The 17,642-nt window shown below is 42.9% G+C and overlaps 1 protein-coding gene across 1 annotated transcript in view; it reads right to left on the bottom strand.

Moving 5' to 3' along the window:
• Positions 1 to 925: 925 nt before the first annotated feature.
• The window catches only part of MBOAT1 (membrane bound glycerophospholipid O-acyltransferase 1), a 65,185-nt gene continuing 48,468 nt past the window's right edge, over positions 926 to 17,642 (bottom strand). Inside the window, exons 8-13 of the mRNA XM_082479206.1 lie at positions 16,241 to 16,433; positions 13,067 to 13,170; positions 10,215 to 10,279; positions 8,694 to 8,826; positions 7,349 to 7,500; positions 926 to 1,421 (exon numbers count right to left, since the gene is read on the bottom strand). Of these exons, the coding sequence (XP_082335332.1) occupies positions 1,289 to 1,421; positions 7,349 to 7,500; positions 8,694 to 8,826; positions 10,215 to 10,279; positions 13,067 to 13,170; positions 16,241 to 16,433 (780 nt within the window). The 3' untranslated portion in view covers positions 926 to 1,288. The remainder of the gene's footprint in view (positions 1,422 to 7,348; positions 7,501 to 8,693; positions 8,827 to 10,214; positions 10,280 to 13,066; positions 13,171 to 16,240; positions 16,434 to 17,642) is intronic.

The raw sequence follows: 17,642 nt of genomic DNA, 5'->3' as shown, positions 1-17,642 counted from the left end.
CATGTGTCATACCAACCTGTTTTATTGGTGGATTTTAAAAAAATGAAATAAAAAAACCTGACACAGCATTTTGCAGCGGGTTATCTCAATGCACAAGCTCTTAGAAATTAAGCCTCAAAACATCCCTGTAAGCCAAGGACTTTACAAGCAGGGAAACTTGAATCAACAGGCTAAGTCACACATGTCAAGATTATACAAGGACTTGGTCTTGACTCTTGTGATGATCATATCACATCACAATATTTTGTAGAGAATGATTTATTATGACTATGATAATTACCGTTCGGGTTTCATATTAGTGTTATCCTGCTGGAAAGTAATCCCTCCATAAGACAGGATGTTTTTGAGTAGAACAGTCTGACCCATTACAAACTTTTTTCAGATTTAACCCATAACTGTGAGCTTTAAAACACTAAGCCTGCATGGCTCCTCAGTTATTTTGATACTGAAATGGAAGTGCAGCATCACTCTAAAACTGCAAAGTAAGGCTGATGTAGCAATAAGCACCAGCCGCGTCATTAGAGAAGGACAACACAGGGTGTATGTCCCTTCTTTTACTCTAAAGGGTGGGGTTTTTTTTCATTTTGCTTTTTCTTGGCTTTCAATTTTGGCCTAGCCAGTTGCCAGTGCTCCCAGGTACCTATTCCCAAGGGACCTGTCTTGCCCTCATTACCAGCAGGTGTCACATTGAAAGGATGTGAAACACTTGCTGCCAAGCTCAGGCTGCAGTCCCTGCTCTGGGGATTGCCGGGGAAGGCTCTGCTCCCTCTTCTCCCTTAAGAGGGCAGAAGTCAGCACCAGCACCTTGAGCAATCCCATGCCTGTAGTTTTCTACTTGCACCATCTCTCTCCATAGCCAAGAGATGCAAAGCTTCTCGGGCCAGCTGCCCACAGCGCCAGGCTATCAGGCAGCTGGTACTAGCTGCTTCCTGTCCCTCCAATCACAAGGTTACTGATTAATAATCATATATTTCTGTAAAAGAGCAAAAATGCCTATCTCTGTGAAAAAGTTTAAATATATAAAAACACTTCATAAAAATATTTACTAAAAAAATCAAAATGCCCCTTAAGCCTGTAAACGTTGCCTGTAAAATCTCTCTTAACTGGAAAAATTTGAAATACAGTCATTCAGGCTCTTTTCTGCCTTGTCCAGTAAGGTTTTAAGATAACCAATAGAAATGCCACTTGTCTTCTATTTTGACCCTCATCCCACCCATTTTTCTTCTTCTGTGTTTGTTTCTGATGTGACAGTTCAATTTCCCAATGTCAGCTATTTTCTTTGGAGGCATCATTTGTCTTTGCTTTTAACAGAGTTCTGCATGGCCTGATTCTGAGGCTTCCTTATGGAGTCGGCTTGAGGTCTGATTGGTAAGACGAGTAACACCAGGATGCTTAGAATGTGCATATGAAAATACATAGACCTGGGAACAAAAGCAGAAAGAGAATGTTACGTTTTTATCGGTAAAAGCATGAACTGTGCAACCTCAGTAAGTCCACGCAGAACTTAGTGCTAAGGGATAAACGCAGAAAGTATGAACCTGACCTAGAAAGTACAAAAACACACCCATGAATTTCACACAGCCCATGCATGTGGTATCCACTGGCATCGATGAAAATGTTGCCGTGGATGTTAATGAGGCAAGGAATCAATCAGCAAACTCCAGAATCCAAAGTCTAACAGCTCAGATAAACCCCTGTAATTCAACCCTAGATTTATTCAGCCCATAACTCTTCTAATGTTAAAATATACAAGGCTACTTTCTGAAGAAACATCCTTCCAGCATAGGACATAAAACTCATACAAGTTTAAAAAAAATTACAAAATAAAAAGTGACAGAAAGAAAAATAATTGTTCCAAGCACTGAGAACTGAAATAAACCAGAACACTCAACTTTTAACTGGGGTAGGTCAGGTAATGATGTTTACAGAAGGGTTGTGTTTCTGAAGGCAACTACTCAGAGATATCTTAATTTGAGTGATGGCTCCTATCATTGGAGTGTTGAAATGGACGGATGCAGGCTCTTCAGGAAGGACAGGCAGGGGACACGAGGAGGGGGTGTTGCCCTCTATGTCAAGGACCAGCTGGAGTGCACGGAGTTCTACCTGGGGATGGATGAGGAGCTGACCGAGAGCTTATGGGTCAAGATTAAAGGGAGGGCACAGACAGGTGATATTACAGTGGAGGTCTGCTACAGGCCACCTGACCAGGAAGACTGAGTGGATGAGGCCCTCTATAGACAGATAGGAGCAGACTCACATTTGCAAGCACTGGTCCTAATGGGGGACTTCAACCGCCTCAATATCTGTTGGAAGGACAACACAGCAGGGCATAAGCAATCCAGGCAGTTTGCGATACACGTTGACGATAACTTCCTTCTCCAAATGATAGAGGAACCAACAAGGAGAGGGGCCATGCTGGACCTTGTTCTCACCAACAGGGAGGGGCTGGTGGGGAATGTCACACCCAAGGGCAGCCTTGGCTGCAGTGACCACGAGATGGTGAAGGTTGAGATCCTTAGGGTGGCAAGGAGGGGGCATAGTAAGCTTGCTACCCTGGAATTCAGGAGAGCAGACTTTAGCCTCTTCAGGGATCTGCTTGCTGGAGCACAGTGGGATAAAGCCCTGGAAGGAAGAGGGGCCCAAGAAAGCTGGCTAGTATTCAAGGACCACCTTCTCCAAGGTCAGGAGCAATGCATACTGACAAAGAAGAAATCAGGCAAAGATGCCAGGAGGCTTGCATGGATGTACAAGGAGCTCTTGGACAATCCCAAACAGAAAAAGGAAGCCTACAGAGGGTGGAAGCAAGGACAGGTAGCGTGAGAGGTATACAGAGAAACTGTCCAAGCAGCCAGGGATCAGGTTAGGAAAGCTAAAGCCCAGATAGAGGTAAATCTGGCCAGGGGCAACAGGGGCAACAAGAAAGCCTTCTATAGGTATCTCAATGACAAAAGGCAGACTAGGGAAAACATGGGCCCACTCAGGAAGGAAACAGAAGACCTGGTCACCCACGACATGGAGAAAGCTGAGATACTCATGAAGACATGGCTGAAGTGTCTCTATGTGAATGCATGTAGCATGGGGAACAAACAGGAGGAGCTAGAGATGTGTGCATGCCTCCAAGGCTACGATCTCATTGGCATCGTAGAAACATGGTGGGATGACTCCTACAACTGGAGTGTTGGCATGGCAGGCTGCAGGCTCTTCAGGAGAGACAGGCAAGGGAAATGAGGAGGCGGTGTTGCCTTATATGTCAACGAGCAGCTGGAATGCATGGAGCTCAGCCTAGGGATGGATAAAGAGCCAACTGAGAGCCTATGGGTCAGGATTAAAGGGAAATCGGGAACAGAGAACATTACAGTGGGGGTCTGCTACAGGCCATCTGACCAAGAAGACCGAGCGGATGAAGCCCTCCATAGACAGATAGGGGCAGCATCACGTTCAGAGACCCTGGTCCTCATGGGTGACTTCAACCACCCTGACATCTATTGAAAGGGTAACACAGCCAGGCATAGGCAACCCCGGAGGTTCTTGGATTGCACTGACAACCTTCTCCAAGTGGTTGAGGAACCAACGAGGAGAGGAGCTATGCTGGACCTTGTCCTTACCAATAAGGAGGGGCTGGTAGACAGTGTCAAACTCAAGGGTAGCCTGGGTTGTAGTGACCATGAAATGGTCAAGTTCGAGATCTGCGAGGCAGTGAGGAAGGTGCGCAGCAGGCTGACCACCCTGGAGTTTGGGAGAGCTGACTTTGGCCTCTTGAAGAATCTGCTTGGTATGGTGCCATGGGATGAAGCGCTGGAGGGAAGAAGGGCCCAAGAAAGTTGGTTAATATTCAAGGGTCACCTCCTCCAAGCTCAGGAGCGATGCATCCCTACAGAGAGGGAGGCAGGCAGAAAAGCCAGGAGGCCTGCATGGATGAACAAGGAGCTCCTGGACATGATCAAAAGGAAAAAGGAGGCCTATAGGGAGTGGAAACAGGGGCAGACAGCCTGGGAGGTCTACAGAGGAATAGTTCGGGCAGCCAGGGATCAGGTTAGACAAGCCAAAGCCCAGATAGAACTAAATCTGGCCAGGGACATTGAGACAACCAAAAAATCCTTCTTTAAGTATGTCAGTGAGAAAAGAAAGACGAGGGAAGATGTGAGCCCTCTCCGGAAGGAAATGCAAGAACTGGTTACCCAGGAGAGAGACAGAGCTGAGGTACTCAGTGACTTTTTTGCCTCAGTCTTCACTGCCAAGGACTGCAGCCACACTTCCCATGACACAAAATGCAAAGGTGAGGTTTGGGAAAATGAAGAACCGCCCACTGTAGGTAAAGATCAAGTGCGAGACCACCTGAGGAACCTGAAGGTGCACAAGTCCATGGAAGCGTTTGAGATACATCCGCGGGTCCTGAGGGAACTGGCAGATGAAGTCGCTAAGCCATTAGCCATTATATTTGAGAAGTCGTGGTGGTCTGGTGAGGTTCCTGCCGACTGGAAAAGGGGAAACATAACCCTTATTTTCAAAAAGGGAAATAAGGAAGACCTCGGGCACTACAGGCCAGTCAGTCTCACCTCTGTGCCTGGCAAGATCATGGAGCAGATCCTCCTGGAAATAGCTAAGGCACACAGAAAACAAGGAGGTGATTGGTGACAGCCAGCATGGCTTCACCAAGGGCAAGTCATGCCTGACAAATTTGGTGGCCTTCTACAAAGGGCTTACAGCAGCAGTGGACAAGGGAAGAGCAACCGATGTCATCTACCTGGACTCGTGCAAACCGTTCAACACCGTCTCACACGATATCCTGGTCTCTAAATTGGAGAGACATGGATTTGACAAGTGGACCTCTAGGTGGATAAAGAACTGGCTGGACGGTGACACTCAAAGAGTTGCGGTCAGTGGCTTGATGTCCAAGTGGAGACCAGTGACGAATGGAGTTCCTCAGGGGTCAGTACTGGGACCTATACTGTTCAACATCTTTGTTGGTGACATGGACAGTTAGGTTGAGCACACCCTCAGCAAGTTTGCCGAAGATATCAAGCTGTTTGGCAAGGTAGACACGCTGGAGGGGAGGTATGCCTTCCAGAGGGACCTGGACAGGCTGCAGTGGTGGGCCCACGCCAACTTCATGAAGTTTAACAAGGCCAAGTGCAAGGTCTTACATCTGGGTTGGGCAAGCACAAATAGAGGCTGGGCATGGAATGGCTGGAGAGCAGCCCTGAGGAGAAGGTGATTGACAAGAAGCTCAACATGAGACAGCAATGTGCGTTCGCAGCCCAGAAGGCCAAGTATATCCTGGGCTGCATCAGAAGTGTGGCCAGCAGGTCAAAGGAGGTGATTCTGCCCCTCTACTCCGCTCTCGTCAGACCCCACCTGGAATACTGCATCCAGCTCCGGAATCCCCAACATAAGAAGGACATGGACCTGCTGGAGCGCGTCCAGAGGAGGGCCACGAGGATGATCCAAGGGCTGGAGCACCTCTCCTATGACGAGAGGCTGAGAGAGTTCGGGCTGTTCAGCCTGGAGAAGAGAAGGCTCCGTGGAGATCTTATAGCAGCCTTCCAGTATCTGAAGGGAGCCTACAAGAAGGCTGGAGAGGGATTTTTTACAAGGGCATGTATAATGGCTTCAAACTGGAATAGGGTAGATTTAGATTAGATATTAGGAAAAACTTTTTCACTCTGAGGGTGGTGAAGCACTGGAACAGGTTGCCCAGGAAAGTTGTGGAGGCCCCATCCCTGGAGGTGTTTAAGGCCAGGCTGGATGAGGCTTTGAGCGACCCGGTCTAGTGGAAGGTGTCCTTGCCCGTGGCAGGGGTGTTGGAACTCGATGATCTTTAAGGTCCCTTCCAACCTAAACCATTCTATGATATCTTGTTCAATATCAGGTATTTTTATGACAAATAATTCGGTGTATGCAAGATTGAATAGAAATAAAAAAATACTCTGGCAGTTTGGGGAGGACCGTGTTTGGGAGCAGTAGGGTCCAGCTCTTAACCAGAGAGATGCACCTTTCTGTGGTTTCATTCATGCTTCTTACCATAGCTCTAATATCCTTGTAAGGTGCTTAAGACCACTGCTTGGTGTGCAGTGCTCCAAATTTCCTTGCTTAACAGTCTCTAAATTTAAGTGTTAACTACGTCCGAAGTCACAAGGGCAAATAATATTAAGGTGATGACCCAACTTGGAGCAAGGGTGGAAAATAATTTTCTTTATTCAGAACTTCGGTAAAAGTAACATTTCTGCTTTCATGGATGCTGGCATAGTGCTAGCAAGTTCCTTATACATATTTGTTTCTGTAGTTTTGATGTTAGCAATGTAATCTCACAGAATTACATTAATATTTACTACATAGAATGGCCTTTTGTAGCACAAAGGGAACCAATTTCCCTTAGAGGGCAAATTTATAAACCAGTTTAATATTTTAGTCTTTTCTCTCCTTTATTTTGTTCTGATTGCTCTTTACTACTTTTGTCTTGAAAGACAGAAAGAAATAGATATTAACAAGGTAGTTGGGAAAGCATCTTACCAAATCTAAGAATGATTTGGAGTCATTTTTATATGGTAAGTTTTCTGTGTTGAAATCAAATGTTTTAAGAAACAGCAATAGAAAATGTCAAAATTCAACCCCCTTCAAACAGTCTTACTGACAGCAGCTATCTTGACTACCAGGTTTGTGTCTTTTATGCTAGAGGAGGGAATTGTCTTTCTTCTCAAACAAAACTTGTTACTCTATGTTGACAGTTCACTTAGAATGAAAGAAAAGTAAAGCAATTTTCAAATTATTTTCTCAACTTCTCTATTTCAAATTATTTTTATTAGAGTATATCCAATATGCTCTGCAACACCAGTGTTTTCTTACTTTTAAGGAATCTAGGGAAGTATTCACTGCCTATGGAAGTATTCTAAAAGAAAAGCATACTCATTTCAAGAAGTAATGCTCTGCCAGGCACCTTCCTTATCTCCTGCTGACCGATCACATCTCCTGTTCTATGCATTTGGCAACTGGAAACATGGCCTTTTCTCATCGAGTCCTTCCTACTGCCAACTCGTGTTAGTCTTAACCTCTCCAGCCTTGGCCACTGCTAATGGTTGAGACTTGACCGTTTTGAAAAAGGAAACCAAATATGTGAAAAGTCACATAAGGACACAGAAAGATTAAGTAGAAGTGAAGTGCTCTGCCTTGGTATTATTGCTATCTCATTAAGTTACAGGAGTGCAAAAATCACCGCTTACACATTATTAAACATCCTGTTTGAACTCCTTTCAAATTCGATGAAATATTAACCGCTTTTCAGTGTGGTTTGGGTTATTTAATAAAAGACTGTGCTGGTCTGGAGAATAACAGTCAAGAGAAGAGAACTTACTTGTAAAATTTAATTGTGGGCTCAACAGCCAGCATAACAAATGGTGCAACAGTATAGCACACGGCCAGTTGAGTGACAACCCAGGTAACAACGTCGTAGGCTATCTTGAGAGGCACTGATGAGAGGAAGTAATGTCTGCAATTGTTTCTTATCTGCAGGTCAGGGAAAAGTAAACAGAAAATTATATAAATCCATTTCTTAGGCACAGTCATGCAGCCACATTGCCATGTAGGACTCTCCACTTATTCTCAGCTTTAGTATTACAGAAAAATTTATACACCAGTTAGAAAGCACTGAGAGCAGGAAGACAGAAGTGTTTTGACTGGCATACCCAAAATCCCACAGCAGCAAACAGAGAAGTGTCCCCCAATTTCCTCTGTGATTATGACAGACAGCAGACTCTCATGCTGGATTTCTGGCACAATATCTTTGGGGAGGGGAGTTGTTATGATTTGATCTTCCTCTCTCCTGGTTTTGACTTCTTACTGGTTATCAATGGTGAAACAAAGTTACTTTAAGTGGACAAATATGTGTATATACCTGCAAGCGTGTGGTGTTCCCTAGAGATTTTGGTTCAGCTTCACATCTATGAAATCCTCATAAACGAGAGGCAAAGCACATGTTAAGACCACATGTTCAGCAACCTGCTCTAGCCATAGCAGTTAATACTGATCACTAGTTTTAACTGACCTTCCAAATTGACCTGGTTACCTATCCATAGTCAAACTCTGAAAAGCAATGGTGGTGCTTTCCAGCCCTGAACAACTGCCCTGTTCAGGCCGAAAGATCAGCAGTGATAAATTTAACAGTGAGACATGAAACCTGTTCTGTCTTTGGTGACTCTACCCAGCATGCGGCCCATAAACACAGAGACCAGTTTACTGCATCAATTGCATCCATATGAAAGAGTTCAAGTTTGGGCTAATGCTCAACCCATAACAGCTTCTTGAGAAAGATTGCACCCAGAGCTTATCACATGCCAGCATATAGGCAACGTGACCTAGCAGAAGTCTGGACTCAAGCTTAACCTTGAATCCCAAGCTAATCTGACTGCATGGACATAGCTGGTGGCACCACCACCTGTACACTCACAAGCAACGTTTCCTCTGACAGCCAAGGACAGCATTGCAGCATGTGCAGAATTGGTGCTGGTTATAACTGCTGGGGGTACTTTACAATTAGCATCAATACAGTACAAAGTTTCAGTGAACATCAAGCCCACAAAGGCGTGAAAGAGGGCTCACAGCAGGGACAAGCTGCTTGAACACGTCAGGGTGGTTGCTGCAGTTGACAGCTGGATAGTATCTAGCATGGGCCTTAGAAGACAACAATGAAAGGTACATACTGCTCTGGCTGCAAGTGTGATAAGGATTCCAGTGAGAAACGTAAAATAATATCCAGGATAGATACCATGCCACAGGGCTGACAGGATAAACGTTAAAGCTGTAGGGTACCAGGGAGCTCTGTCATAGCAAACACTGCAAAGACAAAAACAAAACAAGAAGCAGCTGAATACAACTGAACAATGGACACTGCACTTCAAATCCTTCTCTGTTTTTAGGGTCTTATTCTGTTTTCTTAATGGTCTTATCTCTCCTTAGTTACAGATGAGGGCATGAGACACCCCCCCTTCATTTACATGGAGCATTAGATGGAAAGAGGAAGCATGCTTTTATGCACTGAGTATCCAAAGAGCGCCTGTACAAATATTCCCCGTGCTCATAGCATTTAAATAAATAACGGGGCAAAGGACAGGCAAGACTTCTCTCCCACCTCTATACTTCTATCTGGAATCAGACACTACCCTTCAAAACTCTGAGGGCAGATCAAGAGCAAGTCGAAGGACAGATGCGACCCCACCCTTCACTGACGAACAGAGGTATTTTTAGGCACTGTTATCTGGCAGACACTGGGAACAACAGTGAGTTTCGTAAGCTGTTGCAAAACAGGGGATTCCTACTAACCTTAGCAGCCCAAAATCCTACTCCAAAGATGCAAGCGAATGACATCAGTTCAAGAACACACCAACTGGTCTATCTGGCTATCTGAGGTTTAACTGAAATGCTGTGTTCCAAAGAAAGGAGTCAAGATAATGCACTTCTCATCAGGAACATCATTTGAATCATGAAAAATAGTAGACATTGACTTTTAAGATGTATATATTTAACAACAAAAATAGGTATGATAACCACAATAAATCTGTACCTACATTTTAGACCTCACATTGACTGTATACTGAGCTTTAGTCATGCCAAAAAGTGTAACAAGTTACAGGAGACAGTTTAATCTACAAAACTTGGACTTATACTAGAATTTGTAAGTGCCTTAACAGTCATGGGTTAAAATCAGATCTTCTCAGTGCTGTAAGAAGTTTCTTCTCCACATCCTGAACAGGGACTCCCTAGCAAGCATCTTCTGGTAACTCCAAACCGGACTACAATGGGGCTCTGAAGATTTCGACTTCTCTCCAGTTCTAGCTGAACTGGATCCCAGTGACGTAAGGCTTGCCTCCAGTAGTAGTACGCAAGGGAAACACAACATAGCAGAGTGAAACAGTATAGCAAGAATAATGGAGGCAAACATCAGCCTAAGAGATGCCATCAAAATGCTATTCCATTTTATTATGGAAGATCTGAACAGTCCATTTATAGCTTTGCTGCTCATATATAAACTGCGGGCATTTTACATTTGCAGCAATAAAACTTTTACAGCACCAAATACCCTTGTATTCCAGAAACTATTAGAGACACAGGAAATAAAGACAGACAAGAGGCTATACATTTACGAGATTCACCAGTCAAGTGTTTTTCCAGGCCATCTAGAGTTTTTGGGTCTCACAAGCATGTTACTGTTTCATTACTCTTACCGTTTTAGCCAGGCAGCTGTCTGAATGTTCCAGTTTTCAATGTACATTTTAAAACTTGTCGCAGTCTAAGAAAGAAGTTCACATGAAATGTTAGCACTGAAATTTGTAAAATACTAATTGCATTTTAAATCGGAGAGGAGATACATGGAAAATATTTATTCTAGTAGCTAAGTGTTGTGAAGACTGTGCCACAGCCCATCGTTACGCTAGTATGTTTTGGGAGAGACATTAACTATGCTGATTGCTCACCACTAACACTTGCCACTTGCTGTAAAATCTCACTTTGTTTTGTAAAATGAAATACTATATTTGGTTATTTTTTAAATTACAGGAAATCTGAAGAGCTTTCTTGTTTTAAATGCTTGGCCTTCCCTTCAGTTCATAAATAGCTTCATTTTTGGAAAAGATATCTTGCCACCCATCACACAGTCTGGATGTCCCTAGAGTGCTATGAAAACAAAGTGTTATGAAAATGAAGAGAAATGCATTATTATTTGGAGAAGGAAGGGGAAAGAGTGAAAAACACAGACAAAAAAAAAATAGGATTAAATTTAGAAGCTAATTCTCAGCCCACTGCCCAGCTTGAGAAACCAGAGTGAAGTCCAGGGTCCTGGGAGAACCACGTGTACCTCCTCACAGTACCAGCTCCCCCAGCTTTAGGGGACTGCTGGACTCCGCTCAGTATCAGTTCCCCTAATCCTGGTCAACTTCACCTCTGGTGGTTCCCCATTCCCACCCCTCCTTGTTCCTCACCTGCTGACAGAAACTTCCGAGGACCTCACCAAGACAGACATGATTCAGAGAAACCACATTATTTTCCCGTATCAGCTGAAAGCAAGGGCACACTGAAAAGATGGATCAAAGGCAAAGTTTTCCATGGGGAAAATGCAGATATTTTTGCACTTCCACACAGAATCCTGAAGGCTTGCACTTCATCCTCTGTGTTTAAAGAGTTAAAATGATCAGCAATTCCCAATGCACTACTGCCACATTTTAATTGCATTACTGCACCAAGAGAAGCCAAGAAAAATACAATTTCTCTTCCAACTAATACTGTCACTCTCTTTTGGCCTCCTTTAAGTTCCCCTGTTACATTACCAAGACAGACAGTATTCACTGGCTGTAAAAATATGCATGCTGCCAAGGCTTTGAAGTCCCCCACATGAGTTTAGCCCTGTCAAATTTTAATGCCCTCACAAATCCTGCCATGTGCTTATCTTTACCACAGATCAGGTAATTTCTTAGCTGCATTTAGCACTCAAGTTCCCAACTCTTAAGCAATTTTACATATGCAGATGGCTATACTTGCTGAAAACGAACTGTACAATCGCACTTAAGCTTCAACTCCTGGAATTGTTGGTGCATAAAGTGACAGTTCAAGACCTACCCAAAGTAACGGTCTCTGTAGCCTCTCTTTTGCTCATTGCACATATGATCAAATCAATGGAGAGAACTCTGTTTATGCTCCTGGAAATAATTTCTCCACCCTGATCTCTATTGCCCATGCGACGAGGAAAGGAAAAAAGTTTTGAGGGGCCTACAGTTCAGTAGGTAGAGAGGAGCAAAGGCTCCTGTTTCCTTAATTTGGCTTGACTAAAGAGCATTGCCCACACTGCACTTTCCTCCTTCAAGCAGAAACTGCCTCAGCTCATCAGGGCACGAATCATCTCCTGCCCCAAACTGAATCAAATATTGATTCAAGATCTCAGAGTGGTATCTAGGGTGCTGCTGTCATCGAGGAGTGTAAAGCATTACTGGGCTGTGTATTCTGTACTACTCAAGGAGAGATGTACAATGAGGATTAATTAAGGTGGAAAAAAAAAAGAGACAGAGAAAGGATGTTGAGAAAGAGAGAATGTATAATGATACTTCTAGTTTTGGCATCTTTCAATGAAGAATTACAGGGGCTCTCATTTTTGAGAAGAGCTATTACAGCACATTCACTTACTCAAAGATCACTCAGCAATAAAGCAGTCAACTTATTTTCATCTGCTTTTTCTTTTAAAATCATAACTACAGAATTGCAGGGGGAAGCTCCTCCTATTTCTGAAGAAAAGAAGCCTTTAGAAAGCAGTCTCAGACACAAACATTTTCACATCTCACTGGCATTCATGAAATACTCTTCGGGGCAAACAAATTACATTGGCCATCTTTTGCGTTAGAGAAACAAACATAAATAGCTTTCAAAAGACTAATGGATGTTAAAAGTATACTGCAGTCATGAGAAACACGTGTGACAGATGTTTTGAGAAACAGTGTGGTTTGCTGGATGGAGGTCAAGATCAGCAGCCATCAAAGCTCTCTGGGGCTCTGCCAGTTCCCATTCAGGTTGCTCAGTTTCTACCTGTTATCTCTCCGACCCTTGCTTTTCTGCATTTACAAGAGCCACTCCAGGCATGTGCAGGGACCCAGCCCTTGCAAGCGTTTGTGCGATGCCCACTTATGGCAGCCTCTTTCACTACCACCACCCATCTCAACTGGGTTACAAAAGTGGAAGACTGTTAGAAGTAAATAAACAGAGTACACCACAGATGGTGAAGAATCATAGCTGTGAGCAATTTACTGACCCGCTGAACTCAGCCACAATCTACAGTAATTGACTGCTCATTTATTAAGCATCTGATTAATCATTTATTAGCTCTCTATAAACTATTTAGAAATGCAACCTGAATACAGAGTGTGATGAAGCCTGTGTGACAGATGCTTTTTATCTGCCCAACAGATAAAATACTCTTCATGTTAAAGAGGGTCAGCCCGCTGGCAGGGACTTATTTTCCTTCCAGCAAAGCTTCTCCCCATTATTATGCCCATTTCTCTATAACTATGCCAATGCAGCCACTTTTTTAACTCACCTCAATGTTCCAGATATTCAAATTGGACAACAGGTCCCAGCGGAAAGTGCCTCTTTCATCAACTCCACTGAATCCATAACCAGCTGCATTGTTGACTGCATCTGCTGCAATGTTAAAGCAAAACGGGTCAAATCAGACTGCTGGAGGAGCCGTGTTTTCTTACAAGTCAGTATGACACTAAATGCACATTCAGGCCAGCTTTGTAGCAATTAGCATCCTCTCATTCAAAGAGAGGCTTACTCTTGGCAAAGGGGCATTGCTATAAGGCAACACAAGAGTCATTTCCTTGAGACGAACGACTAGCAACTCCTTGGGCAGAAGAAATAAAATAATAAAACAAAAGCAGATAGAAATCACTTTTCCTATTATTTTGCCTTTGTTATCTGAGATAGATATACAAGAGGTGCCATAAAATGAATGAGCATTTTCCTCAAAAAGGCACCTGGATGTCGCACCATTTTCCAGAATTCAGAAAAACTCTAGTGTCTCAAAGACATGCTTACCACTTCTATTAAGAGTTCCAACATGGTTGTTTTAATTAAGACTTTCATTCAGACTTCCACAGACAAAGCCTTTTGCTAATCTTGTTGCTCAGTGCCTCACTAAAGTACTTCAGCATCTCTACAAATCAAATATTGGGTACCTTCAATTACAGACTTTACTTTAAGTGCAAATAAGAGCTTGGGTAACAGTAGGCATTTGACACGCTGCACTCTTGCTCTTTTCCAGGGCGCAGGTCAACTACCTCCCCTCTCAGCCTTGCCTGGGAGTCACCTCATCACTGAGTTTCAAGATTCTGCTTTTTAACATGCCCCTGACAGAAATCCTGCCTCAGAGTACTAGGAAAACAGAAGGGATTCATTATGTCTGGATCACTAGGTGTAGCCAACACTGAGGATTACTGGAAGAAAAAGGAAAGAAAAAATGCAGGTAAGACTTTTCCTTCTAGATCATTTACAAAATACAAGCCTGGTTAAGTTATGCTTTAAAAAGGTCAGCATTTCTTTGCCAATAATGCAAACTGATTTTGCTTTGTAAATGCTATGAGTACAAGCACAAACTCATGGAGAAGCCCTAATGCACAAAACCAGGGAGAGAACCTAATTAAAAAGCAACTAAACTAAGAATAAATAAATAAATGCACAACCTTTTCTAACCTGAAACTTCCCCTTTTATTTTCCACTTTTCTAAATGAGCTAGATTTTACTGATGGAAAGAAAGGTCTCCAAGTTTTTCATTCTCTCCCCAATAAAAAAAAAAAAGAGACTGGAGCTGCACATAACTGTCACCCCAGAGCAGGGGGACTCCTGGATTTGCTGCTTCTTGCTCCAAGGGTGGCAGGAACCACTTAGTGTTTCTTTGCCAAAAGCAAGAAACCAAAAATCCAGGGACATAATAATACAGCAGAACTGTCAGCCACTCACTTCCTGAGCTGCCGCCTGCAGAGCAAGGTGTGAAGCGCAGAAGAATTGCAACTGTCCACCCTTGAATTGATCACAAAACCCCAACCTCCACAAAGCCCAGCAGAGGTTTCCCTGCTGATTTGAACAGCTCTGGTGTATCGCTTTCACAGCTCCTTGGATGCGGGTGCTCGGTCCCAAATTGGTTTCATTGACAGCTCTGAGTAAGCTTTGCAGCCACGTTCCCATGATTATTGCTAATGCAGCAGAAGACAAATTTTCTGTCTTTCCATGGATCTGGCAGAATTCAGCAGCATGGCTCAAGCACAAAAGCGCACCTGTCCTTTTCTGAGGACAGGAAGTGCTTATTGGCCTTTTCAGCAGGCACTTTTCTAATGCCCTGGGCCATGCCGCCAGGAGCTAAACTGCGACAGGGTAAAGTGCCTGCTGTTCTCCTGCCTGGATTTGCAACGTGACTAGTAGAGGCCTCACCCTCCAGTATGCAATGCATGCTTTTCCCGAACCCCCTCATGTATAAGATATTTCTACAGCCTCTAGGGCTTAGTCATGTCACAAATCCAAGTTCAGTTTACGTCTTTGATAATGGACTATAATGCTGGAAAAACGGAGTCAACAATTTAACAGTGGATCCCACAAAAATAAGTTTCTGAGCAAGCAATTCTTTAGCCCAAAGCCTTTCCCACCCCACACGTGCCAGTCCTGGCTGTCTTCCCTCAATCTGTCAGTTTTATTCCCAGCAGTTTAATCATAGCCTTGCAATGAATTTCCCTGGCTCTTTCCATGCCATCTCAATGGCTCTCTTCTCAGTTTCAGGTGTATGCATTGCTGGCTGGGCTTCCAGGATCTCCCCTACACAGTCTTGTACCACCAGCAAAAAAAAAAAAATCAGTCTCTCAATTTTCAGCCTGGCCTAGAAGGATTTGACTGCTCACACGTAGATGGGAAAGGTGACTTCTAAAACAAAGAAGGTAAAATACAAAAAGATTATTTTGACCACCAGTCTAGCTGGCTCCCAGTAAAAGAAGTTTGCTTCTCTCTATGAGCCCTCTTCCTCCTCTTCTCCTTTTCCTTGAAGAGATTCTTGGGTCCTTCCCATCACCTCCTTTGTTTCCCACCTTCCCCATGGTTCTCCAGTCCTTTCTCTTGACCACCCAAAGCTAATGTGTATACAGAACCCCATAGCGCCTTAGAGGCAAAGCCTAACTTCAGCCCCCCAAGAAGCACTACAGCTTTCTAATACAGATACATATCCCTAAAGGAAGAGGGAAGTCTGTTTGCACTGTAATGTACTTGTAAAGCTTAAGCCAGTGTGACAAATTTTAACCTCCTAACCCCACCGATATAAGTGGCAAATTATGAATAAAGCATAAAAATTAAGATTTAGAGGAGGCAAACTTTTTTTTTTTTCCCTAAGAATTCCTGTAAAAATTATTTTGGTACAATTACAAAGTTCTAAGTAAGAAGAAATTGTTACATTGACCTTACTGGCAAGAAGCTGAAAAGCAGATTTGGTTCCAGAAGCAGGGGATGTCAGACAAGCTAGAAGATATTTTATGTAAATTTTTCAAAACTTTTGACAACTCCCCACTTCAGTGGGGTCCATTGCCTACAGAAACACATGTACATCTCCCATGTGAACTACAGGTCCAGGGACTAATTTATCCCCCTCCCCCCCTCCCGCAATGTTTCAGACCCACTCCCCTATTAATGAACATAAGTTACCCACAAAAATAAGTGATGTAGGCAGACTTACCTAACGTCCATGCAAAGTAATACTTTGGTTTTGCTGCCTGTGTTACAACATACAGATAACCAAGTCTTGACAAGAAGGGTGTTTTATCAAGAAATTCATTATCAATAATATATGCCATAGGAAAGTTCTTGGTAAGTGTCAAGAATAAAATGAGAGATAGTAGTGTGATACACAGCTTGTACATCACTGCTCCCTAAAAAGCACAAACAACAATGAAACATTCATTAGAAACATTTGCTTAAGGGGAAGAAAAAGGCTGCTCATGACGTAAAACCAATGCACTTCAAGAACCAATAAAGTTAACAGTGACAAAGTTGACAATAATTAATTTAGAAGCAGTAACAAAGAAAAGGCCACAATCAAAGCTTTGGTTTAATTTGGCTTACTGAACTACCTATAGATAGGTACAAATGACAATTAGAAGTCAAAATTGGTGATGAACTTCATGAGAGACTCCTACATCAGTTAGTGGACGTCCTAAAATGAGAAAGAAAACAAACAAACAAAACCCTACAATGGAAAGCAGAAATCTTCCCTATTTGTACTATCATCTCCTGGAACTGAAGACTGGATTCCTCCTGGAAGCATTGGTATTCAGCACAAGAGTAGGTCTTACTGTCCTCCTACCATCCAGAGGTCTTGCTAAAAATCACTTGTCCGAAAAGTGTACATCTTCCACAGCATGCATATCTTCTTGTGATATAGGATATCTGCTACGCCACAGTTTTCTGTTACAGCTCCCTAGCTTTCTCTATACTACTACTGACAATCATGTCAGTAGTTTGAAGCTCAATTTCAAATACACATCAGGAGTAAACTCTCCTTGATACAGCCATAGCTAAAAAGGTATATCTGCCACTTAGGTACCATGTAAAAATTGACTCATGTTCTTAAAAGACTAATAAAACTGCAAAATACTATTGAAAGAACAATGCATTTTTTGATCCCAAATGCTTTTTTTAGATATTCTCCATATTCTGGAATAAACTAATATGCAATTATCTTTAATGCAAATTTTAATATTCTCTGCTGACTTGCATCTAACATGATATAGGCCTTGTTCTGACCTCAGTCAGACTAATGTAAATCAGAAGTAATGCCGCTAAAGTCAGTAGAAATACAACTGTGTGCAACAGGAATCAGATATGCATAGGCACGTACTCAACTTCAGAGGAGACATTCCGCACACACTCACAAAGCTACACATTCAGTGTCACCTTATGATAAGAGAGAGAAATCTGGTTCTCATTCTACGTTATACTGCCTTACAAGAAGGTCATTTTTTAAGGTTTACGTAATATTAAAAATATATAAAATAAAATTTGCGTTAATAGTATGTGAAAAATTACCTCCAAGTCATCTTAAAGTGTGAGATTCTCTTGCAAAGCACCTGGACAAGCTA

The sequence above is a fragment of the Vanellus vanellus genome (genome assembly GCF_965231255.1).
Source record: "Vanellus vanellus genome assembly, chromosome: 2".
In the NCBI taxonomy this organism is placed as follows: Eukaryota; Metazoa; Chordata; class Aves; order Charadriiformes; family Charadriidae; genus Vanellus; species Vanellus vanellus.
The sequence above is the reverse complement of the archived record's forward strand: the minus strand, read 5'-3'. Positions and strand labels throughout refer to the sequence as shown.